Source organism: Plecotus auritus, assembly GCF_963455305.1.
Source record: "Plecotus auritus genome assembly, chromosome: X".
NCBI lineage: Eukaryota > Metazoa > Chordata > Mammalia > Chiroptera > Vespertilionidae > Plecotus > Plecotus auritus.
In genome coordinates, this window is record NC_137784.1 from 44,732,638 (window position 1) to 44,758,843 (window position 26,206).

General features: G+C 41.8%; 1 protein-coding gene across 1 annotated transcript in view; it reads right to left on the reverse strand.

The window, feature by feature from the left end:
• Positions 1–13,080: 13,080 nt before the first annotated feature.
• The window catches only part of MTMR8 (myotubularin related protein 8), a gene marked incomplete at both ends in the record, with an annotated part of 111,021 nt that continues 97,895 nt past the window's right edge, over positions 13,081–26,206 (reverse strand). The window contains 5 exon segments of the mRNA XM_080653077.1: positions 13,081–13,399; positions 13,401–13,426; positions 13,430–13,603; positions 17,262–17,306; positions 19,511–19,583. Coding sequence (XP_080509203.1) covers positions 13,081–13,399; positions 13,401–13,426; positions 13,430–13,603; positions 17,262–17,306; positions 19,511–19,583 — 637 coding nt within the window.

The following is a 26,206-nucleotide window of genomic DNA, read 5'->3' on the forward strand; positions in this document are numbered from 1 at the left end:
CCGAAACCGGTTTGGCTCAGTGGATAGAGCATCAGCCTGTGGACTGAAGGGTCCCAGGTTCGATTCCGGTCAAGGGCACGTACCTTGGTTGCGGGCACATCTCCCGTGGGAGGTGTGCAGGAGGCAGCTGATCGATGTTTCTCTCTCATCGATGTTTCTAACTCTCTATCCCTCTCCCTTCCTCTCTGTAAAAAAAATCAATAAAATATATTTAAAAAAAAAAAGATTAAGAGTAAACTACTGGGCATAGAAAACAGAGCCAATGAGATGGAGGAATGAATTGGTGATATTGAAGGTAGGAATCTAGAAATGATGCCAGGAGAAGAAGAGAGAGACCTGCGGATAAAGTAAAATGAAATAACTCTATGAGAACTATCTGACTCCACCAGAAAAATCAATATTAGAATAATGGGCATTCCAGAAGAGGTAGAGGGGGAGAAGGGAACAGAGAGCCTATTCAAACAAATAGTGGAAGAGAACTTCCAAAAACCTATGGAAAGAACTAGATCCTGGTATCCAAGAAACAAAAAGAACACCTAGTTACCTCAATCCAAAGATAACCTCTCCAAAGCACTTTGTATTAAAACTGTCAAGAAATTTATGAGAAAGAAAAAATTCTCAAAGCAGCCAAGTAAAAGAAGGACATCGCCTACAAAGGAAAACCTATCAGAATTTCATCTGACTTCTCAGCAGAAACTCTATAAGCCAGAAGTGAGTGGAACCAAATATTCAAATGTCTGAAAGAGAGAAATTACCAGCCACAAATAATGTATCCAGCAAAATTATCCTTTAAATATTAAGGGGAAATAAAGACATTCACAGACATACAGAAACTGAGAGATTTTATCACCAGAAAATTTCCATTGCAGGAAATACTTAAGGGAGTAATTCTTCCTGAAACAAAGAAAATAAGGGCACAAAACTACAACTAAGATAACCAAAAAACTTACAGCATAAACAGGGATAATTTGTGACAGCCAAAACATAAAAGGGGAGGGGGTACAGGTCTGAACTTGCAAAGAAAGATGAAGATGAGATACACTGAAAAGAAAAAAAAAACTAATGTATATAATCAACTTTATTTTTTATAAACCTAACTAGAGGCCCGGTGCACGAAATTTGTGCATGGGTGAGGGGGTGTGTCCCTCAGCCCAGCCTGCACCCTCTCTTATCTGGGACCCCTCGAGGGATGTCCAACTGCCCGTTTAGGCCCGGTAGGATTGGGCCTAAACCGGCAGTCGGACAGCCCTCTCACAATCCAGGACTGCTGGCTCCCAACTGCTCACCTGCTTGCCTTCCTGATTACCCCTAACTGCTTCTGCCTGCCAGCCTGATCACCCCCTAACCACTCCCCTGCCAGCCTGATTGATGCTTAACTGTTCCCCTGCCAGCCCAATTGCCCCTAACTGCCCTCCCCTGCCAGCCTGGTCACCCCTAACAGCCCTCACCTGCCAGCCTGGTCACTCCCAACTGCCCTCCCCTGCAGGCCAGGTCCTCCTCAACTGCCCTCCCCTGCAGGCTGGGTCCCCCACAACTGCCCTCACCTTCCGACCCGGTCACCCCTAACTGTCCTCCCATGCAGGCCTGGGTCCCCCCCAACTGTTCTCCCCTTCCGACCTGGTCACCCTTAACAGCCCTCCCCTGCAGGCCTGGTCATCCCTAACAGCCCTCCCCTGCAGGTCTGGGTCCCCCCCAACTTCCCTTCCCTGCAAGCACGGTCATCCACAACTTCCCTCCTCTGCCAGCCTGGTCACCCCTAACTGCCCTCCCTTGCAGGCTTGATTGCTCCCAACTGCCCTCCCTTGCAGGCCTGGTTCCTCCTAACTGCCCTCCCCTGCTGGCCATCTTGTGGCAGCCATCTTGTGTTCACATGGGGGCAGCCATCTTGTGTGTTTGAGTGACAGTCAATTAGCATATTACTCTTTTATTAGATAGGATAGAGGCTTGGTGCACAGGTGGGGGCCAGCTGGTTTGCCCTGAAGGGTTTCCCAGATCAGGGTGGGGGTTCCCTTGGGGCATGGGGCAGCCTGGGCGAGGGGACCATGGTGGTTTGCAGGCCAGCCACGCACCCCAGTGACCCAAGCATAGGCCAGGTCCAGCTGGAAGCAGGTATCTGGGATTTATTTATCTCCTATAATTGAAACTTTGTAGCCTTGAGCAGAGGCCAGGGAAGGCCAGGGCAGGTGGGAAGCTTGGCTTCCTTCATTGCCGGGGGCAACCCAAGCCTCCTGCTCACTCCAGCTCTGTGGCAGCCGCCATCTTAGTTGGGTTAATTTGCATACTCACTCTGATTGGCTGGTGGGCATAGCAAAGTGATGGTCAATTTGCATGTTTCTTTTTTATTAGTGTAGATGGTAACTACACATAAAAATTTGCAATCCAGGACACATAGCTCAATAAAAGAGAAAACAGAGAAAATAAATATCGAGTACCACCAAACAAAACCAACAGAGAGAAACACAAAGGAAAAGAACCAATGGAGGATAGAGCTGCTGGAAAACAAAAGATAAAATGGCTATAAGAAATTCTCAAACATCAATAATTACCCTAAATGTAAATGGTCTGAATTCACCAATGAAGAGGCACAGAATAGCACAGTGGATCAAACAAACAAACAAACAAACAAAAAACACCAAAACCCAATCATATGCTGCCTACATGAGACACATTTAAGATGCAAAGACAAAGGCAGATTCAAAGTAAAAGGGTGGGAAATGATTCTCCAAGCAAATCACATCCACAGAAAAGCAGGTGCAGCCATACCTATATCTGACATAATAGATTTCAAGACAACAAAGATAACAAGAGACAAAGCTGAACACTTTATAATGATAAAGGGGACACTACAACAAGAAAACATAACACTTTTAAATATATATGCACTCAACCAGGGAGCACCAAAATATATAAAACAACTACTCACAGAACTAAAGGGAGAAACAGATAAAAATACAATCACAGTTGGGGACCTTAACACTCCATTGACAGCTCTAGACAGATCAACCAATCAGAAAATCAATAAAGAAATATCTTCCTTAAATGAAACACTAGACCAGTCTTCTCCAGTGCACGTGGAAAATTCTCAAGGATATACCATATGTTGGCTCACAAAACTAGCAGCAACAAATTCAAGAAGATTGAAATTATACCAAGGATATTCTCTGACCACAATGCCTTGAAATTAGAAATCAATTGCAAAAAGGCACTAAAGAAATCCACAAATATGTGAGATTAAACAACATACTACTAAAATAAAACTGGATCAAAGAAGAAATAAAAGATGAGATCAAAAGATATAGAGACAAATAAGTATGACAATACAACATATCAAAACTTCTTGGATGCAGCAAAAGCAGTAATAAGAGGGGAGTTTATATCATTACAGGACTATCTCAAGAAACAAAAGAAATCCCAAGTAACAATCTCACATTACATTCTAAAGAACTGGAAAAAGAAGAACAAAGGCAACCCAAAGTCAGCAGAAGAAAGGAAATAATAAAAATTGGAGCAGAATTGAATGAAATAGAGAACAAAAAGACTATACAAAAAATAATAAAACAAACAGCTGCTTCTTTGAAAAGATTAATAATATTAACAAACCCCTGGCTAGACTCATTAAGGCAAAAAGGGAAAAGACCCATATAAACAAAATCAGAAATGAGAGAGGAGAAGTCACCACAGACATCATAGATAAACAAAGAATCATACTAGAATAGCATGAAAGACTATATGCCACCAAATTAAATAACCTAGAAGAAATGGGTAAGTCCCTAGAAATCTATAACCTTCCTAGACTAAATCATGAAGAATTGGAAAATCTAAATAGACTGATCAACAGTGAAGAAATTGAAACAACCATAAAAAACCTGCCAAAAAATGAAAGACCAGGACCAGATGACTTCACCAGTGAATTCTACCAAATGTTCAAAGGAGATTTAAAAACGTATCATTCTCAAACTCTTCAAAAAAATTAAATAAGAGGCAATACTTCCTAACACATTCTACAAAGGCAATACAACCCTGATACCAAAACCTGGCACACAAAAAAAGAAAACTACAGACTAATATCTATGATTAATACAGATGTAAATATCCTAAACAAAATAGTAGCAAATTGAATACAACATGAAAAAATATTATATCACAATCAAGTGGGGTTCATTACAGGGACACAAGGATGGTTCAACATATGCATATCAAACAATGTAATACACCACATCAACAAAAGAAAGGATAAAAAAATCATGATTTTATCAATAGATACAGAAAAATCATATGATAACATACAACATCTATTAATGATTAAAACACTCAATAAAATAGGAATAGAAGGAAAGTGCCTCAACATAATAAAGGCCATATATGCTAAACCCATGGCTAATATCATACTCAACAGTGAAAAACTGACAGCTTTTCCTCTAAGATCAAGAATAAGAGAAGGGTGTCCACTCTCACCACTCTTATTCAACATAGTTCTGGAAGTCTTAGCCAGAGAAATAATGCAAGAAAATGAAATAAAAGGCATCCAAATAGGGGAGGAAGAAGTAAAACTGTCACTTTTTGCAGATGACATGATTCTGTATATAGAAAACCCTCAAAACTACACACACACACACACACACACACACACACACACACACACAACTACTAGAAACAATAAATGATTATAGCAAAGTTGCAGGATACAAAATGAATGTACAAAAATCAATTGCCTTCCTATATACTAAAAACAAAACTTCAGAAAAACTTCAGAAAAAAATGGAAAAAACAATTCATTTTGCAATTATAACCAAAAGAATGATATACCTAGGAATAAAATTAACAAAGAATTTGAAAGACCTATATACTGCAAATTACAAAACATTATTAAAAGAGATTGAAAAAGACATAACTAAATGGAAAAATATCTCGTGTTTGTGAATTGGAAGAATCAACATAGTTAAAATGTCCATATTACCCAAAGCAATATACAGGTTTAATGCAGTCCTCATCAAAATCCCAATGTCAGAGAGAAATCAAGATGGCAGCATAGGTAAACACCTAAACTGCTGCTTCGCACAATAATTTCAAAACTACAACTAAAAGAGAAAATGGACATCATCCAGAACCACAGGAAGGCTGGCTGAGTGGAAATATTACAACTAGAAGGAAAGAGAAAAGCACTCTGAGACTCAGAGGAGCTGCAGGAGGCAGAGGTACTGAGACGCGCGCATGCAGAGAGGACTGGCAACTGAGTGCACGGCTGGCTTTCTCAAGCGGGAGGGAGACAAAAGCTCCCGACTGTGCTGAGCTCCAGTTCCAGGCGAGACTCTGGGGACCCAGACTCATATGGGGTGAAACTGGACTGTCAGGAAAGAGAAAAGCACACTGAGACTCAGAGGAACTGCGGAAGGCAGAGGTACCGATGCGTGGGCAGAGAGGGTGGGCAACTGAGTACATGGCTGGCTTTCTCAAGCTGGAGGGAGACAAAAGCTCCTGACTGCACTGAACTCCAGTTCTGGGCGAGACTCTGGGGACCCAGACTCATTCGGGGAGAAACTGGACTGTCTGGCAGCAGGTGGAACTCAAGGGCGGCTTTCTCTCAGAGGTGCTTGAAGCAATTACCATGGGACACTGAGACACAGGGGCCTATTAGGGCAGGGCTGATGGGAAACCAATGCTGTCTGCTCCGCCCTGAGACTCCACCCCATCCAAGCTGAGCACAGAGGTTTTTGCAAGTCTTGTCTCATAAGGGTGTCTCCAGCACAGAAGTTCTCCCAGCATAGACACAGCTGATCCTCACAGCCAATTGGCCTGGAGGTCAATTCCTCCCAGTGATACCAACAACAATCAAGGCTTAACTACAACAAGACTGTGCACACAGCCCACAAAGGGGTGCACCAAGAGTGTCCACCTCAGGTAACTGGGGAGGCTGAGCCACTGGGCCATATAGGACACCTAGCACAGAAAGCCACTCTATCAACTCAGGGAAGCAGCCAAAATGCGGAGACTAAGAAAAAGATTACAAATGAAAGAAATGGAGGAAAGCAAATGACTGGATATAGAGTTCAAAACCACAGTTATAAGGTTTTTCAAGAATTTTCTAGAAAAAGCTGATAAATTTAGTGAGAACCTTGAGGATATGAAAAAGGACCAACTAGAAATTAAGCATACACTGACTGAAATAAAAAATATTATACAAAGATCTAACAGCAGACTAGAGGATCGCAAGAATCAAGTCAAAGATTTGAAATACAAAGACGCAAAAAACACTCAACCAGAAAAGCAAAAAGAAAAAAGAATCCAAAAATATGAAGACAGTGTAAGGAGCCTCTGGGACAACTTCAAGCATACCAACATCTGAATTATGGGGGTGCCAGAAGAAGAGAGGGAGCAAGATACTGAAAACCTATTTGAAGAAATAATGACCAAAAACTTTCCCCACCTGGTGAAAGAAAGACTTACAAGTCCAGGAAGTGCAGAGAACCCCAAACAAAAGGAATCCAAAGAGGACCACACCAAGACACATCATAATTAAAATGCCAAGAGCAAAAGACAGAGAGAATATTAAAAGCAGCAAGAAAAAAGCAGTTAGTTACCTACAAGGGAGCACCCATACGACTGTCAGCTGATTTCTCAACAGAAACTATGCAGGCCAGACAGGAGTGGCAAGAAATATTCAAAGTGATGAATGGCAAGAACCTGCAACCAAGATTACTCTACCAGCAAAGCTATCATTCAGAATTGAAGGGCAGATAAAGAGCTTCAAAGATAAGAAAAAGCTAAAGGAGTTCATCACCACCAAACCAGTATTATATGAAATGCTGAAAGGTATTCTTTAAGAAGAGGAAGAAGAAGAAAAAGGTAAAGATAAAAATTATGAACAACAAATACATATCTATCAACAAGTGAATCTAAAAATCAAGTGAATAATTGACATCTTCAGAACATTTCACCCCAAAGCCACAGAATATACATTCTTCTCAAGTGCACATGGGTCATTTTCAAAGATAGACCATATGTTGGGACATAGGCAAAGTCTCTTCAAATTCAAGAAGATAGAAATCATATCAAGCATCTTCTCAGACCACAGTGGCATAAAACTGGAAATCAACTACAATAAAAACAACCCAAAGAAATCAAACACATGGAGACTAAACAGCATGCTATTAAACCATGACTGGGTTACCAGAGAGATCAAAGAAGAAATAAAAAACATCATGACAACAAATGACAATGAAAACACTACAATCCAAAATCTATGGGACACAGCGAAAGCAGTCCTGAGAGGGAAGTTCATAGCTCTACAAGCCTACTGCAAAAAACAAGAAACAGGGGTAATAAATTACCTAACCCAACAACTCAAAGAGTTAGAAAAAGAGCAACAAGAAAAGCCCAGTGTAAGCAGAAGGAAGGAAATAATAAAGATCAGAGCACAGATAAACGACATAGAGACCAAAGAAACAATACAAAAGATCAACAAAACCAAGAGCTGGTTCTTTGAAAGGATAAACAAGATTGATGAACCTCTAGCCAGGCTCACCAAGAAGCAAAGAGAGAGGACCCAAATAAACAAGATCAGAAATGAAAGAGGTGAAATAACAACAGATCCCGCCGAAATACAAAGGATTGTTAAAAAATACTACGAGCAACTCTATTCCAACAAACTGGACAACCTGGAGGAAATGGACATATTCCTAGAAAAATATAACCTTCCAAAACTCAATCAGGAAGAATCTAAACAGCTCAACATGCCAGTAACTATGGAAGAAATTGAAGCAGTCATCAAAGAGCTTCCAGCAAACAAAAGCCCGGGGCCAGACGGCTTCACAGGAGAGTTCTACCAAACATTCAAGGAAGAACTAAAACCTATCCTCCTCAGACTATTCCAAAAAATTCAAGAGGAAGGAACACTTCCAAGCTCCTTCTATGAAGCCAGCATCACCCTAATACCAAAACCAGATAAAGACAACACAATGAAGGAGAATTACAGGCCAATATCCCTCATGAATGTAGATGCCAAAATCCTCAATAAAATTCTAGCAAATAGGATCCAGCAGTACATCAGAAAGATCATACACCATGACCAAGTAGGATTTATCCCAGGAATGCAAGGATGGTTCAATATCCCCAAATCAATAAATGTGATACATCACATAAACAAATTGAGAGATAAAAATCACATAGTCATATCAATTGATGCAGAAAAAGCATTTGACAAAATCCAACACCCTTTCTTGATAAAAACTCTCAACAAGGTGGGAATAGAAGGATCATACCTCAACATAATAAAAGCTATATATGATAAACCCACAGCTAACATCATACTCAATGGGCAAAAACTAAAACCATTTCCCCTAAGAACAGGAACAAGACAGGGATGCCCACTCTCACCACTCCTGTTTGACATAGTACTGGAAGTATTAGCCACTGCAATTAGACAAGAAGAAGAAATAAAAGGCATCCAAATTGGAAAAGAAGAAGTAAAGCTGCCGTTATTTGCAGATGACATGATATTGTACATAAAAAACCCGAAAGACTCCATCAAAAAACTAACAGACTTAATAAATGAATTCGGCAATGTAGCAGGATACAAAATTAACACCAAGAAATCTATGGCATTTCTATACACCAACAATGAAGTTACAGAAAGAGAGACTAAAAAAGCAATCCCATTTTCCATCGCACCAAAAAAATTAAGATACTTAGGAATAAACCTAACCAAGGAGGTAAAAGACCTATATGCGGAAAACTACAGGACACTGAAAAAAGAGATAGAGGAAGATGTAAACAGATGGAAGAACATACCATGTTCATGGATTGGTAGAATCAACATCATTAAAATGTCCATACTACCCAAAGCAATCTATAGATTCAATGCACTCCCCATTAAAATACCAACGGCGTATTTCACAGACCTAGAAAGAACTCTCCAAAAATTCATCTGGAATAAAAAAAGACCCCGAATAGCCACAGCAATCCTGAGAAAGAAGAATAAAGTAGGAGGGATCTCAATACCAGATTTCAAGCTGTATTACAAAGCCACTGTCCTCAAAACAGCCTGGTACTGGCACAAGAACAGACATATAGATCAATGGAACAGAATAGAGAATCCAGATATCGACCCAAACCAATATGCGCATTTAATATTTGACAAAGGAGGCATGAGCATACAATGGAGTCAAGACAGTCTCTTTAATAAATGGTGTTGGGAAAATTGGACAGATACATGCAAAAAAATGAAACTAGATCACCAACTTACACCATACACAAAAATAAACTCAAAATGGGTACAGGACTTAAATATAAGACGGGAAACCATAAAAATACTAGAGGAATCCACAGGCAGCAAAATCTCAGACATATGCCAAAAGAACTTTTTCAGTGATACTGCCCCTAGGGCAATGGAAGCCAAACAGAAAATAAACAAATGGGACTACATCAAAATAAAAAGCTTTTGCACAGCAAAAGAAACCATCAACAAAACAACAAGAAACCCCACTGTATGGGAGAACATATTTGCAAATGGTATCACTGATAAAGGTTTAATTTCCAACATCTACAGGCAGCTTATACAACTTAATAAAAGGAAGATAAAGGATCCAATAAAAAAATGGGCAACGGACCTAAATAGAATCTTTTCGAAAGAAGACAGAAGGAAGGCCAAGAGACACATGAAAACATGCTCAAAGTCACTAATTATCTGAGAGATGCAAATCAATACAACAATGCGATACCATCTCACACCTGTCAGAATGGCTATCATCAACAAATCAACAAAGGACAAGTGTTGGCGAGGATGCGGAGAAAAAGGAACCCTCGTGCACTGCTGGTGGGAATGCAGACTGGTGCAGCCACTGTGGAGAACAGTATGGAGTTTCCTCAAAAAACTGAAAATGGAACTCCCATTTGACCCAGTAATCCCACTCCTAGGAATATATCCTAAGAAACCAGAAACACCAATCAGAAAGGATATATGCACCCCTATGTTCATAGCAGCACAATTTACAATAGCTAAGATTTGGAAACAGCCTAGGTGCCCATCAGCAGATGACTGGATCAGAAAACTATGGTACATCTACACAATGGAATACTATGCTGCCGTAAAAAAGAAGGAATTACTACCATTTGTAGGCACTTGGATGGAATTAGAGAACATTATGCTAAGTGAAATAAGCCAGTCAATGAAAGAAAAATACCACATTATCCCACTCATTTGGGGATAATGAAAAACATTATAAACTGATGAACAAAAAGATAGTTACAGAGGCAGTAAAGCATCAAACCGACTGTCAAATTACAGGGGTAAGGTTAGGGAGAGGTGGGGGAAATAAGAGATCAACTGAAGGACTTATATGCATGTATATAAGAGTAACCAACGGATGCAAAACATTGGGGGGTGAGGGCATGTATGGGAGTGGGGTGGGGGTGGGGGGCAATGGTAAGATATGTACACATATAATACCTTAATAAAAATTTGAAAAGAAAAAAAAATAAAATATAAAAATAAAAATAAAAATCAAGTGAATAAAAAAATCTGATGAACAGAATAAACTGGTGAATATAATAGAATCAGGGGCATAGAAAGAGAGTGGACTGAAAATTCTCGGGTGAAAAGGGGTGTGGGGGGGTGCAGGAAGAGACGACAAAAATTGTATACCTATGGATGAGGATAGTGGGGGGGCTAAGGGCCGAGGGTAGGGTGGGAACCGGGTGGAGGGGAGCTATGGGGGAAAAAAGAGGAACAATTGTAATAATCTGAATGATAAAGATTTATTAAATTAAAAAAAAAATCCCAATGTCAATTTTTAAAGAAATAGAATGAGAAATCATCAGATTTGTATGGAGCCACAAAAGACCCTGAATACCCAAAGTAATCCTGAGAAAAAAAGGATGAAGCTGGAGGTACAGAGTCCATCTATAAAACCACATGTATATGGACAGATAATTTTAAACAAAGGAGCCAGAAACACACAATGGAGTAAATATTGTCTCTTCAATAAATGGTGCTGGGGAAACTGTAAAGCCACATGCAAATGAATGAAACTGGATTACAGTTGTCACTATGTACAAAAATGAATTCTAAATGGATCTAATACCTAAATATAAGATCTGAAACAATAAGTTGCATGGTAGAAAATATAGATACCAACCATATGAACCTTGATCATAGAGAGTATTTTATGAACTTGATCCCAAAGGCAAGGGAATTAAGACAAAAATAAATGAATAGGACTATATCAAACTGAAAAAGTTTCTGCACAGCAAAAGAAACTGACAACAAAAGAGGCAGCCAACCAGATGGGAGATGATATTTGCAAACAGTAGCTCCCACAAACATTTAATTTCAAAGATATATAAAGAACTCATAATACTCAACACCAAACAAACAACCCAATCAAAAACTGGACAGAGGACCTGAAAAGACACCTCTCCCAAGAAGAAATTCAAGCAGCCAATAGATATATGAAAAGATGTTCAACCACACTAGCAATTAGGGAAATGCAAATCAAAACTACAATGAGATACCACTTCACACCTGATGGAGTTGCTGTTATCAAGAAGACAAGCAATAACAAGTGTTGAAGAGTTTGTGGAAAAAAGGGAACTCTCATTTACAGCTGGTGGGAATGTACACTGGTACAAATACTATAGAAAGCAGTCTGGCTATTCTTCAAAACATTTAGAGCTACCATACAACCCAGCAATCCCTCTCCTGGTTCTATACCCAAAAAACTTGAAAACATGTACTTGCAAAGATATATGCACCCCTATGTTCACTGCAGCATTATTCACGGTTGCCAATACATGGAAACAACCAGTGTCCTGTGATAGAGGACTGGATAAAGATAATGTGGTACTTACTAGTATACACAATGGAATACTACTTAGCTTTAAGAAAGAATGAAATAGCACCATTTGCAAAAGCATGGGTGCACCTTGAGAACATTATGCTAAGAGAAATAAGTCAGTCAGAAAAAGCTAAGAACCATATAATTTCACTCATATGTGGGATATAAAACTGAAACTCATAGATACAGACAATAATATAGTAGTTACCAGAGGGAAGAGGGTGGGGGTGAAGGGGATCCCAATAACAGTGCACTATACAGATCTTGTAACATAGAAAGCCGCACCTGAAACCTCTATGAGCATATTAACCAATGTCACCACAATAAATTTAATATTTTAAAATTATATATATATATATATATATATATATATATATATATATATATATATATATATATATGGAAAACTCAGATAGGCTCACAGGCCATGTTTAAGCCAGGGTCTAAATCACTGAGATGTTCAATTGTCTCCTGAATTGATGATGATAATGCTAATAATGAATGTTATTAATTTAGACCCCACTAATTTGTAATTGATCAGTTTAGAATGTAATAGATTCAAGTTTACCTATGGACTATATGAAAAGAGGTGTTGCCTATGTAAGTATTATAAAACCTAGTTGGGGTGTGAGTTGGGGAGAGCAAGTATAACTTAAGACAACTATTCCCTTATATGTTCTAAACCACAAATCACCCATGTACCCATGCCAACTGTTAAGGATCATTTTTATTTATTTCTCAGGCAAATATCAGGGTCTCTATTGACAATAATGTAGTTTACATCTTGAGTAAACAAACCTGAAAGTAAAATTTTCTTTTAAACCATTCTGTAATTCAGTTACCTGTTGCATACCATCTCTCCACCCCCTTATAGGGTCTTAATTAGCTACTGTGACAATATTTCCACTTTTTTCTCATGGTACAGCAGTGAGAGTGAAAAAGTATGGAAGTAAAATGGAATAATGGAACCAATCTAATATGTTAGCTGAAAGGCAACATATCTAAAGTTAAATCCCATTCTAGAACAACAACATATTTTTTTTCTCTTGCCTACATTCTGGGCTGGTTGGCATGCATATACTGGTTGCTTAATTAGTAAAAGGCCCTAAATCCCCTTCCAGACTCTTAAGTGGGAGGAGGTGAATCTTGGCCCTACCCATTTAAACAAATTAGAAAAGCAGTATAGCCTTTTTTGGGACAAAGATCATTGTGGTGCTATAGCTACAGCATATGGAAGCAGGTAAGTAGCTCACTGTTGCTGGGAGCAGCCTGCCTCCTTGATGCTAGCCTTGGAGATGCCTGTGTCCTTAGAGCTGTCCATTTCCCCAGCGATTCCCATGCACCCAGAGAAACCCATGTCTCCAGATAAGCCTGTGGCCCCAGAGATGATGATGTCCCCAGAGAAGTCCATAGCCTCAGAGCTGCCTGTGTTGCCAATGATGCCCATGGCCCCAGAGACACTCCTGACCTCAGAGATGCCTGGGTTTCCAGAGAAGCCCACATCAGCAGAAATGTTTATGGACCAAATGCTGGCCATAATCCCACAACAGTCATGGTGGCAGTCTACACTGGCTTTTTACTTGATCCATCTGAGCTCAGAGGCCTCCTTCCCTGGACAAGGTGTCATTCTCCATCAAGGTGTTCAGTTCTCCATCAATACCCATAAAGGTAAAAGGATTGGTCAAAGGACTTCCCAGATGCTGAGATGATAAATTTCCTAATTGAGAGCAGGTACAAATTTCTTCTGGTGGCTCATCATGGGCTTTCAATTTCTATTATGGGAGCAAGGAATGGTTGAAAGAATTATAAACAGGATAAAAACTAGGCAAATGTCATAGCCCTGCAGGGATCCTGCCTACTGTCACTTATATGCTAACAAATGATCTTTGTTTCTATCCACTTGCCTTACCCCCAAACATCTTTTCTTTATCACATGACATAGTGCTTTAAAAGCCCTACCATTCAAGATCCTCAATGATGCTGTGTCTATAAAAGTCTTCTTTTCTGATAAGTGCAATTTTATTACTGGGAGCTGGAGGGCAAGGTGTAGGCTCACTAACATTTATTGAATACCCTTATGTGCCGGACACTTTACATATAGTATTTCCTTTTATACTCATAAAAATCCTATTCATTAGGTACGAACTGTATTTTACAAATGAGGAAACTGAGTCTTAGATAATTTAAGTTAGTCACCCCAATTCACACATTTAGGAAGTGGTAGAACTGTTTCTTTTATTTTTTTATTATTTTTTTAATTAATTTATTTTTTTTAATTGTTTGAAGTATTACAAATAGTAGTACATATGTCTCTTTTATTTCCCCATTGACCTCCCCCAGCCTCCCCTTCCCCCCAGTACATGCCTTTACCTGCGCCCACCCCCCAGTGTCTTTTATCCATTGGTTATGCTTATATGCATGCGTACAAGTCCTTCAGTTGATCTGTTACAGTCCCCCACCCTCAAAAAAAAAAACCTCCTCTGCCTTCCTGCTGTAGTTTGACAGTCTGTTCAATGCTTCTTTGCCTCTGTATCTATTTTTTCCCCTTTTCTTTCCTTTAAAAAATCTTGCCTCTGCAGACTAGAAATAAATGTATAATAACAAAAAATGTTTGAGTCCCAATTTCAATGTCCAACAGTTCTGAGTCCCCATTTTAATGTCAAACAGTTCCTTAAGTGTACATGTCAGCAATGATATCTGGATGGTGGGCACATGGTGGCAATGCAGGTCCGACCCTCTCTGGTTTGGTCCTAGGCAAGCTGCTGCATCGCCTAGCTGCTGACTGCTAGCGTGGCAAGGTGTCATCAGCGTCTTCCATCTCTGGACTGTTTCTCCTCTTGTCTTCGTGGTTGGAGCAGACCTGTCAATTCCTCTCTGTTGCAGGAATCCACATGGTCTTGGAGTTGTTTTCTGAAAATATACAAACATATTCTTGACCAAAAGTTAATAAAGAAATCTTTTCTATATAATTGATTTGGAATCCTAACTTGGGGATCATCAGAGGTGGGGCACAGACCCCCACCCTCCCAACCTTGCAGGGGCCTGAACCCTCACCCCGTCTGAGGGAGGTCTCCTGCTCCCATGGCTGCTTTGCTTCCCACGCCCAGCTCAGATCGGGACACAGGTGACAGACAGTGTGACTTGGCCCAGCTCAGATTGGGACCCAGGTAACAGACAAAGACTTGGCCAGCAGCAGCTGCCCTATATCTAAATCCAGCCTAGCACCAGGAATGCTCAGGGCCTACTCAAGAATGCAAATAATCCTTTCCACTAATATTTACAGGGTAAATTAAGATTGTTGGTAGAGTATTAAATTTGACAGTAAAATAATAATCAAGTTTTCAGATTAATTTAAATAGGCTAATTCAAATAAGTGAATATTCAAGAAAATTTAATTGTACTGGACAAAAAGCTGTTCCTAAAGTGTTAAGTAAAATTTCTTTTGGTAGTTCATCTCATGGTAAAATTCCTGAACATGCAATGAAACTAAAGCAGTCATATTTTTGTGCAAAAAATTAAAATTTAAAGTTATCAAGACTGCATTATAAGATTTACAAAAGCCTCCATTAATCAAAAAAAGGGGGGATAGTAGGGTAATATCATGTAAGAAAAAATATCCTATAAGTAAATTACATCTAGAAAATTTTTACTTTACAAAATTAATTTTTATTTGTAATGCTGACAGCAAGACACCCATGAAAAACACACATGGTGTTTCTTTTAGATGTCAAAATCTATAACTTGTCTACTACATCATGTTACCTCCAATGGATATTTTCACTTTCAAGGATAACATAATGATTCACTTATACTTTACAACAGTGATTCTTAACTTTCTGGGGAACATAGACCCTTTTAAAATCTGAAGAAAATGATGGACCTTCTTCTCAGAAAACTGCATGCATACACATATCTGTGCATCAGACAGGACATACACAGTTTTCAGGTATAATTTCAGGGGCTCCACAGATGCCCCATAAGGCATTTGTGGACATCTTTGGGTTCATGGACTCCAGTTAAGAGCTCCTGCATTATAGAATAGGTATATCATTTTCATTTTTCCAGAAACCACAAAATCACACACATACACATGGATAGTGATAATCCCTGGGGAAAAGAACTAAATGGGTAGGTAGCTGGGGGAGTCTTTTAAACTTTTCTTCATCTTGTACGCTTTTGCATTCTGCATATTTTAACTTTATACTTGAACTGCCCTTTAAAAACATCAACAGGGTTATTTGGGTAATAATATTATGGACAACTTCTGTTTTTCTTCTCTGAATTTTAAAAAAATGCTAATAATTATGTACATATATTTTTTAAAACTTACTTAATGTTTTACTTTACAATCAGAGAATGATCTAATTATATCTATAATGAATCTGATTCTCTCTCAGGAATCAGGCAGGAATAAGTGAGATGGCTGAGTCTAGAATAAGTGACCTACTCTGGGGGCCTTTTTGCTATCAGCTAAAAGAGAAGGCAGGATATCCTAGGAAGGTTTTCCTACTTCTCAATTCTGATTTGGGCTTGGTGTCCCCAGGACTGCTTGCTTCCCTTGCTTCCTATAATTTTAAGTTTCTTATAATTATAATTTAAATTTTACAGTTTTCCTTCTTTCTTTAAAAAATGGAACAAAGTAACTGACTATTACCTCCCAAGAGGACATTAAAAAGTTTGAGATCTGCTGTAACAACAATACATTTATTTTCACAATAAAAGGTATTTGTTTACTTATAGGAAGAAAAGTTATGCCTTATTTGCCCTAAAGTGGGTTCACACCCAGTTCCTAAATAGCACACCTGTTCCAATAATTGTTTTCTAAGAAGTACCCCTCCCCTCTCCTTCAGACATCACCTTAAGAACCCCTGGATTCCAGAAGCAGCTCAGCATTTTTTATATTTTGAAAGAAATTCCTTGTTGACTTTAACCTGTAATTAAAAACAAGTGTCTGACTTTGGTTTTGTTGGTATTATAAAGCAAAATCAACACATATAACACGAGCACTCAATAAAGTTTGCAATCTACATGAGAAAGAAATGACAATTTTATAAGGTTTTCCTAATTGAAAATATAACAATTTTATTGTTCTTATCAGTACAACCAAGATGGTACACTTATTTTCTTGATGGATAACAAGCATGCCAGTATGACTTCCCTGTTGTTTCCTTTTGTTTCTCCTAATAATTGCATCCAAATAAATAAAGGGAACTAATCCACTTGTTTAACTAGCTGAGTGTGATATTTACCACATTCTATGGGAATTAAGAAAAAGAGTTGTGCCACAGAGCTCTGTAGACACAGGACATCTGGAAACCAGAAAGTATAAAAAGACAACCAGGCAGCTTCTCAAAAGTACCAATTCAACACCAAATGAGCTGAGCCTACCCAGAAGGGAAGAGGACCTCATTTTGAGACTTTTCTCCATACCTCTTCTAGTTTGTGCACATCTGCCTCCAGCATTGTCCTCTGCTTCTTTTTTTTTTTAAATAAATCTTTATTCAGATTATTACAATTGTTTCTCCTTTTTCCCCCCATAGGTCCCCTCGACCCAGTTCACACCCCACCTTCTGCCCTTACCTCCCCCCCACTGTCCTCATCCATAGGTGTATGATTTTTGTCCAGTCACTTCATGAACCCCCCCATACCCCTTTCCCCCTGAGAATTATCAGTCCACTCCCTTTCTATGCCCCTGATTCTATTACATTCACCAGATTATTCTGTTCCTCAGGTTTTTAATTCACTTGATTTTTAGTTTCACTTGTTGATAGATATGTATTTGTTGTTCATAATTTTTCTCTTTACTTTTTTCTTCTTCCTCTTCTTTAAGAATACCTTTCATAATTTCATATAATACTGGTTTGGTGGTGATGAACTCCTTTAGCTTTTTCTTATCTGTGAAGCTCTTTATCTGCCCTTCAATTCTGAATGATAGCTTTCTTGTGTAGAGTAATCTTGGTTGTAGGTTCTTGCTATTCATCACATTGAAAATTTCTTGCCACTCCCGTCTGGCCTGCATAGTTTCTGTTGAGAAGTCAGCTGACAGTCGTATGGGTGCTCCCTTGTAGGTAATTAACTGTTTTTCTCTTGCTGCTTTTAATATTCTCTCTTTGTCTTTTGCTCTTGGCATTTTAATTATGATGTGTCTTGGTGTGGTCCTCTTTGGATTCCTTTTGTTTGGGGTTCTGTGCGCTTCCTGGACTTGTAAGTCTATTTCTTTCACCAGGTGGGGGAAGTTTTCGGTCATTATTTCTTCAAATAGGTTTTCAGTATCTTGCTCTCTCTCTTCTTCTGGCACCCCCATAATTCTGATGTTGGTACGCTTGAAGTTGTCCCAGAGTCTTCTTACATTATCTTCAACTTTTTGGATTTTTTTTTTGCTTTTTGCTTTCTCAGTTGAGTGTTTTTTGCTTCTTTATATTTCAATTCTTTGACTTGATTTTTGTGTTCCTCTTGTCTGTTTTTGGGTCTCTGTATAATATTTTTTATTTCAGTCAGTGTATGTTTAATTTCTAGTTGGTCCTTTTTCATATCTTCGAGGGTCTCCTTATATTTATCGGCCTTTTCTAGGATATTCTTGAAAAGCCTTATAACCGTAGTTTTGAATTCTATATCCAGTCGTTTGTTTTCCTCCATTTCTTTCATTTGTGATCTGATTCTTTGACGCCGCATTTTCACTGCTTCCCTGAGTTGGTAAGGTGGATTTGTGTGCTAGGTTTCCAATATGGCCCAGTGGGTCTGCCTCCCGAGGTAACCTGAGGTGGACACTCTTGGTGCACCCCTTTGTGGACTGTGTGTACAGCCTTGTTGTAATTAAGTCTTGATTGCTGTTGGTATCACTGGGAAGAATTGACCTCCAGGCCAGTTGGCTGTAAGGATCAGCTGTGTCTATGCTGGGAGAAGTTCGGTGCTGGAGACAGCCTTATAGGATTAGACTTGCCAAATTGCAATAGCCTCTGTGCTCAGCTTGGATGGGGTGGAGTCTCAGTCTTGGCTTCCCCTTAGCCTTGCCCTTGCACGCACATGCGCGCCTTCAGACCTCTGCCTTCCCCGGCTCCCCAGTCTCTGCCCGAGAGTCCAGATTCCCCCCGCAAGAGCGTGGGTCCCCAGGGGCTCGCCTGGAACTGGGGTCCAGTGCAGTCAGAACTGGGGCTCAGTGCAGTCAGGAGCCTCTGACTCCCTTCCCTTAGGGAAAGCCTGTGGCAACCTCTGCAGCCTTTGTGCGCACTGGCACGTGCGCGCCTTCAGACTTCTGCCTTCCCCAGCTCCACGCGCGCGCCTTCAGACTTCTGCCTTCCCCAGCTCCCGAGTCTCCGCCCGAGAGTCCAGACTCCCCCTACAAGAGCGTGGGTCCCCAGGGGCTCGCCCGGAACTGGGGTTCAGTGCAGTCAGAACTGGGGTTCAGTGCAGTCGGGGGCTTCCTTCCCCCTTCCGCCAGAGAAAGTCAGCCAGTCACTCAGCCACCCTTCCTCTCTGCACGCACAAAGACCCTTTGCCGTACCTCCAATTCTCTGTGAGCTTTTCTCTTTCCTTCTAGTTGTAGAATTTTCACTCAGCCAGCTTTCCTGTGGTTCTGGATGGTGTCCGTTCTGTCTTTTAGTTGTAGTTTTGAAATTGTTGTGCGAGGCAGCAGTTTAGGTGCTTACCTATGCCGCCATCTTGGTTTCTGTCCTCTACTTCTTAATTTTCAGGAGACTCTCTAGCTTGGGATGCAGCCCTTTGTCAAAGTGGTTATACATCCTACACCAGAACCTAGAATAAACAAAAAGAAAAACGTGGGTTGGTTTAGCTGGAGTAATAGATTACTTATTTGTTCCCTATGTCAAGAAAATATTACCCTGGTAGGTGGGAAGATCTCAAAACTAAGGTAACTTTAATGATATTTGTTAACATAAAAACATTCAAACCTGTAAAGAATTTTTGTGAGCTTATTTGAGCCAAACTGTCAACAATTGCCGGGAAGCAGAACCTCAACGGATTGGGATAATGCTCCAGAGAATGGTGGTTTTTCATCTATTTTTATACATTGCAATCAAAGGAGGAGACATAGGTGGGTTATATGAAATACACTGGTGATAATATTAGAGAGGAGGGAGAAAGCAAATTGGGGGCGACCTCTGGGATTGGATAAAGAATATGAGACACATACTTCTTTTACTTAGGTGGGTATAGGATAGTTAACAATCAACAACTAACATGATAACAATAACAATGAAGGAATTTGTGGTATCTGTCCAGGCACCCAGGACATTTGGTTGTGGCCTGAGGGGTCCAGGTAAAACAGAAGTTACAAGTTACCTTGACATTTCAATGATATGTTATCATAGATGAAAAAAGATAATAAGCTCAGTTAAGGTAAAGGTTGACCTTGTCAGGGAAGATACACACCATAACTGCTTTTAGTTCAGCCTGGGGACCCCCAACACCTGGGGGCCTTCCTGTAACCCCACAAAAGGGGGCGGAACCATATCTGCAAGACAAAGACCCCAGAAGGTTATAAAAAGTGAAGCCCTCTGCGTGTTTCTTCACTCTGATTTGGAAATTATTCCCGGAGTCCACTAGTGTTAATAAATGGGGTCCCTCCCTTTCTCTAGGAAGCGTGCTTGGTATTTCTTTGGTCTTCTGCAACATTTGGTTCCCTGAACCGGGAAGCTAACCGCATTTGGCTCTTGCCTGAAAGTGGACGGACACCTCTGGACCTGTTGACAGAAACAGTAAGGTAGGGGCCCCAGTCAGTCAGACCAACTCCAAGTGAGTGGAAGGGGGAGCTTGATCACCTCCCCAGAAGTCATAGGACTTCGTCAGGTAAGTCAGGAATCAGGACTCCGGAGGTGAGTGAATTCAGATTCGATTAAGGAATTATGGGTTCACTCTTCTGTTTGTTTGTGTGTAGGACTAGCCAATTTGCTACCGAGAAGGGGGGCTGGACGCAGTCTTAACTCCTCTGGTAGGTTCTCACCGAGATGTTGGTCGAGAATTCTGTTCTGGGGCGTGGGTGCCAGGAGTGCCCCCATGCCCATCTGGGGAGTTGGGCTTTATCTGCTCAGCTCCAGTCTGGGCTAGTCTACTGAGAGAATGTGAGTACGGATGTTTGTCTGTCTTGGCATAATTATCTGCTGATTAACTGGTCTGTGTGAAAGCGAAAGCTGCTTTGATTTTCTGTTTGCTCATCTGGTTAAAACGTTTGATTTACTGAAGGCTGAACCCGTGATGGTCTGCAAAAGTCTCAAGCAGCGCTGTTGAGTTAGTTTTCTCAGAGACATTTGCTCTCTATCATGGAGGGATAGTTGATAAAAATTTCTGTCTATGTTTGTGTACTAGGGGCTTTGGTTTGCTCTGTGATTTTGCTGTGTTAGGTTGAAATTTTGGAATTCTGGGGTAGATTTAAAGGTATTTGTGGCTTTTCTTGTCTCTTTTGGCTGGCTGAGACTTTCAGGGGCAGTGCTCACAGCTCCACAGGGAGGAGAGATTTTACCCGCCCTGCCTCTGCCTGTGCTGATTAAGGATCTTTTCTTTAAGGAGACCCTCCAGGCTTTTAGTAAATTTCCCTGCACCCTTGTCTGTCTCTCACCACCAATCATCATGGTGTTGGGACAAAATAAACCCACTATTCTCAATTGCATGTTGGAAAATTTTGAAAAGGATTTTATTGAGGACTATGTTATTAAAATGAACCCAAAACACTGAAGAAATTATGTGAATTAAAATGGCCAGCCTTTGGGGTTGCCTGGCCCCCCGGAAGGCACTTTAGACGTAGGACTGGTCAGGGTGGTCTGGAATGTAGTCACGACAGACCCTGGACACCCAGATCACTTCCCTTACATAGACAGCTGGTTAGGAATTGCTCAAACCTTGCCACCTTGGGTACAGTTCTGTAAGGTTTTAGGAGTAGGAGAAAAGAAACAGGTTTCTCAGAAGGGAACTCATCCCCTTGTTCTGCCAGGATCCCCTAAGGAAGTCCTGCTAGTTTTACCATCTCCATATGTGCCACCGGCAGCACCAAGTGCTTCCCCAGCTTGTCTGAAAGGTCCAGAGACACCGCCCCCTTCCGTTTCTCCTCAACCAGGCTCTCCAGAGCGCTTGCGGTGCTTGCGTTCAGCTGATCAAGGGCTCAGGCCATGTCAGATGCCTCTGAGGGAGATTTGGGGTGCCAAAGTAGTTGGCGAAGATGGGACCTTGCAGGAGGGAGGGCCAGTCTATTATTATTAGCCCTTTACCACCAGTGACATCTTGAACTGGAAACATCACACCCCAGCTTATTCTGAAAAACCTCAGGCCATGATAGACCTCCTAGAAATGATCTTCCAGACCCAGAAGCCCACCTGGGTGGACTGCAAGCAGCTCCTTTTCACGTTCTTTAACACTGAGGAGCACATGAGAGTAGTAACAGAGGCTCAGAAGTGGCTCCAGACCCAGGCCCCGGCAGGAATATTAGATACAGACAGATGGGCCAGGAAGGCCTTCCCAGATGAGACACCCAATTGGAAACCGAACTCAGAAGATGGAATGACCGGGCTAGAAAGATATTGGCTGGCCTTCCTCCAGGGGGTAAGGGCTGGAGCCAAGAAGCCCACCAACATGGCTAAAATCTCTGAGGTTTTCCAGAAGCCTGATGAAAGTCCAGCATCTTTCTATAAGATAGTATGTGAGGCATACAGGATCTACAACCTCTTTAGACCTGAGGCCCCAGAAAATCAAACCATGGTAAATGCTGTTTTTGTAGGCCAAGCCCAGCCAGATATCAGGAGAAAATTACAGAAACTGGAAGGGTTTTCAGGAAAGAATGCTACTGAACTGCTAGAGATAGCTAACAAGGTTTTTATCAATCGAGACAGTGCAGCAAGGAAGGAGAAAGAAAAGAGAATACAAAGAAGGGCCAATATAATAGCACTGGCTTTTAGAGGCTCAGGATCCCAGACAGATCAGCAAGGATACAGACTAGGAGGAAAAGCAAGAGCAAGCCTGAGACGAGACCAGTGTGCCTATTGTAAGGAAACAGGACACTGGAAGAATGAATGTCCCAAACGGCAAAGTAAAAAGACTGGGCCCCCTTTTCCGCCCAGTTGCTATCAACCAGAGCCACCTGAAGCAGATCTCAATGGGCAGGCAATGGCTGATTCTGGCTAGGACAGACCGGGCTCACTTTGGCTAGGCCCCCACGAGCCCATGGTCAGAATGAAAGTTGGGGGCCAGACTGAGGACTTTATGGTTGATACTGGAGCTGAGCACTCAGTAGTCACTCAGAAAGTAGCGCCTCTCTTAAGAAAGGAGGTCACCATTATTGGAGCTACTGGGGTCCAGACCTGTAGACCATTCTGCCACCCTCGCCGATGCCAACTTGGCAGTCATCAAGTAATTCATGAATTCCTGTACTTGCCAAACTGTCCAGTGCCTCTAATGCGTAGAGACATTTTAGCCAAAATGGGGGCAGAAATCACTTTTGCTCCAGATGGCTCAGCACAGCTTCGCCTAGGTGAGGAGACCTCCCCAATGATCCTGTCCTTAGCAGTGCCAAGGGAGGAAGAATGGAGACTTTATACCCCCCAGACAAAGGCCTCACCATTAGAACCTGAACTAGAGAAGGAATTCCCGCTGGTCTAGGCAGAAGGGAATCCTCCAGGCCTGGCTAGGGACCACGCCCCGGTGCTAATCGAGTTAAAGCCTGGGGCACAGCCTGTTAAAATCTGCCAATATCCAATTCCAAGGGAAGCATGCCTAGGAATCCAGGTCCACTTAGACCAGTTGCTTCAGTGGGGACTTGTTAAATGATGCAGGTCTCCATGGAACACTCCTCTCTTAAAGCCTGGGACTAACGACTACCACCCGGTGCAAGATCTATGGGCTATTAATGAGGCTGTTATAACCCTGCATTCAGCACTGCCAAACCCCTACACTCTTCTAGGACTCATCCCATCAGAGGCGGAATGGTTTACATGCCTAGATCTGAAAGATGCCTTTTTCTGTTTTCGATTAGCGCCTTCCAGTCAGCCTCTCTTCACTTTCGAATGGGAAAACCCAACTACAGGAGCCAAGGAGCAGTTCACCTGGACCAGACTGCCACAAAGGTTCAATAACTCCCCTACTCTTTTTGTGGAGCACTAGCATCTGATCTAAGTTCCCAGGACAGGACTTGGGATGTGTTCTACTCCAGTATGTAGACGACCTCCTGCTGGCCAGCTCCACAGAGCTCAGTGCTGGGAGGGAACATGAGCCCTTTTGAGACTACTAACTGAAACAGGTTATCGGATGTCTAAGAAAAAGGCACAGATTTGTCAGAAAGAAGTCAAGTATCTAGGCTTCCGGATCACCCAAGGGAAATGAAGGCTAGGGACTGAAAGGAAGCAGGCAGTATGTGCCATCCTAGTCCCTAGCACCCAGCGGCAGATTTGGGAATTCATGGGAGCAGCAGGATTCTGTCGAATTTGGATCCCAGGGTTTTCAGACTTGGCCAAGCCTCTCTATGAAGCTTTAAGAGGAGAAGAGAAGGCACCCATCTACTGGGGTCCCAAACAGGAGAAAGCCTTCATCACCATAAAGGCAAAGCTCCCTGAGGCCCCGGCACTAGGGCTACCAGATGTGACACGAGACTTTAATCTTTTTGTTCACGAGAACAGCAGGGTAGCTCTAGGAGTTCTAACCCAGGAGTTTGGACCCTGGCAAAGACCAGTAGCCTATCTCTCCAAGCGGATTGACCCAGTTGCCTCCGGGTGGCCCCCGTGCCTCAGGCCCTTGCAGCCATGGCATTATTAGTCAAGGAAGCAGATAAGCTTACCTTAGGACAAAACTTAAATGTAAAAGTACCTCATGCTGTTGTCACCCTGATGGAAGCAAGGGGGCAGCACTGGCTGACTCATGCTCGAATGACTCAGTATCAAGGGCTGTTATGTGAGAATCTGCGGGTACGATTAGAAGCAGTGAGAACACTTAATCCTGCCACCTTTCTACCCATCGCTGAGGGGGCCCCTGAGCATGATTGCCTAGAAGTCCTAGAGGAGGTTTATTCCAGTTGGCCAGACCTAAGGGATAGGCCCCTGCAAAACAAGGACTTGGTATTGTTCACAGACGGCAGCAGCTTCTTAGATGAAGGAAAAAGACGAGCCGGATATGCAGTGGTATCAAACTTTGAGACAATTGAAGCACAGACCCTGCCTGAAGGATGGTCAGCGCAGAGGGCAGAACTTTGGGCCCTAGTAAGAGCCCTAGAACTCAGTAAGAATAAGTGTGCCAACATCTACACTGCCTCGCGCTATGCCTTTGCTGCCCTGCATGTCCATGGGGCCATATATTAGGAAAGGGTGCTCTTGACAGCAGGAGGAAAAGGAATAAAAAATCACAATGAGGTTTTAAAGTTACTAGAAGCAGTCTGGAAGCCTAAGGAAATAGCCGTCATCCATTGCAAAGGTCACCAGAAAGGGAAAGACTCAGTATCAGAAGGAAACCAGAGTGCTGACAGTGCAGCCAAGCTGGCTGCTAAAGAACAAGCAGCACCGGCACAGATCATGTTGGCCCCCGAATTACCTGAACCTGCAAAATACACTCCTCAGGAAGAGAAATGGGCCCAGAAAGAAGGGGGCAAGAAAACAAAGGAAGGCTGTTGGATACTCCCAGATCATAGGGTCTATGTCCCAGAAGAGTTAGCCCATAAGGTAGTCCTCCAGCAGCATGAACTCACTCATTTAGGAAAGGCTGCCCTAGAAGCTTTGTTAGGCAGGTACTACCTAATTGCTTATCTACCCTCCTTGTGTGCCTCAGTCTCTCAGCGTTGCCTCCTCTGTGCTAAGGACAATGCTAAACAGGGTCCTATGGGACCGATAGGAGTTCAGCGCTATGGGCAAGCTCCTTTTGAGGACTTAGAAGTAGATTTTACAGAAATAGGGCCTAGCAGAGGGAAAAAATACCTGCTAGTCTTTGTTTGCACCTTTTCAGATTGGGTTGAGGCATATCCCACTCACACTGAAAAGGCGAGAGAAGTCACTAAGGCATTGCTGAAGGATATAATTCCACGGTATGGAATGCCTGACCATAGGGTCCGATAATGGCCCAGCCTTTGTAGCAGAAATAGTACAACAGGTATCCAAGGCTTTAGGAATTAAATGGAATCTACATACAGCTTACAGGCCCAGAGTTCAGGGAAAGTGGAGCGCATGAACTGGACTCTAAAGCAGGCTATGCTAAGCTATGGCAAGAGACAACCTTACACTGGACTGATATCTTGCCTCTTGTACTCCTGCGGGTATGCTGTGCCCCAAGGGCCAGGGTAGGTTTCTCTCCCTTTGAAATTCTATACGGTAGACCCTCTCCCTTAATTCAGCCAAAGGGAGATTTGGGGGAAATAGGGAACTTAGAAATCCAGAAACAACTACAAGGACTTGGAA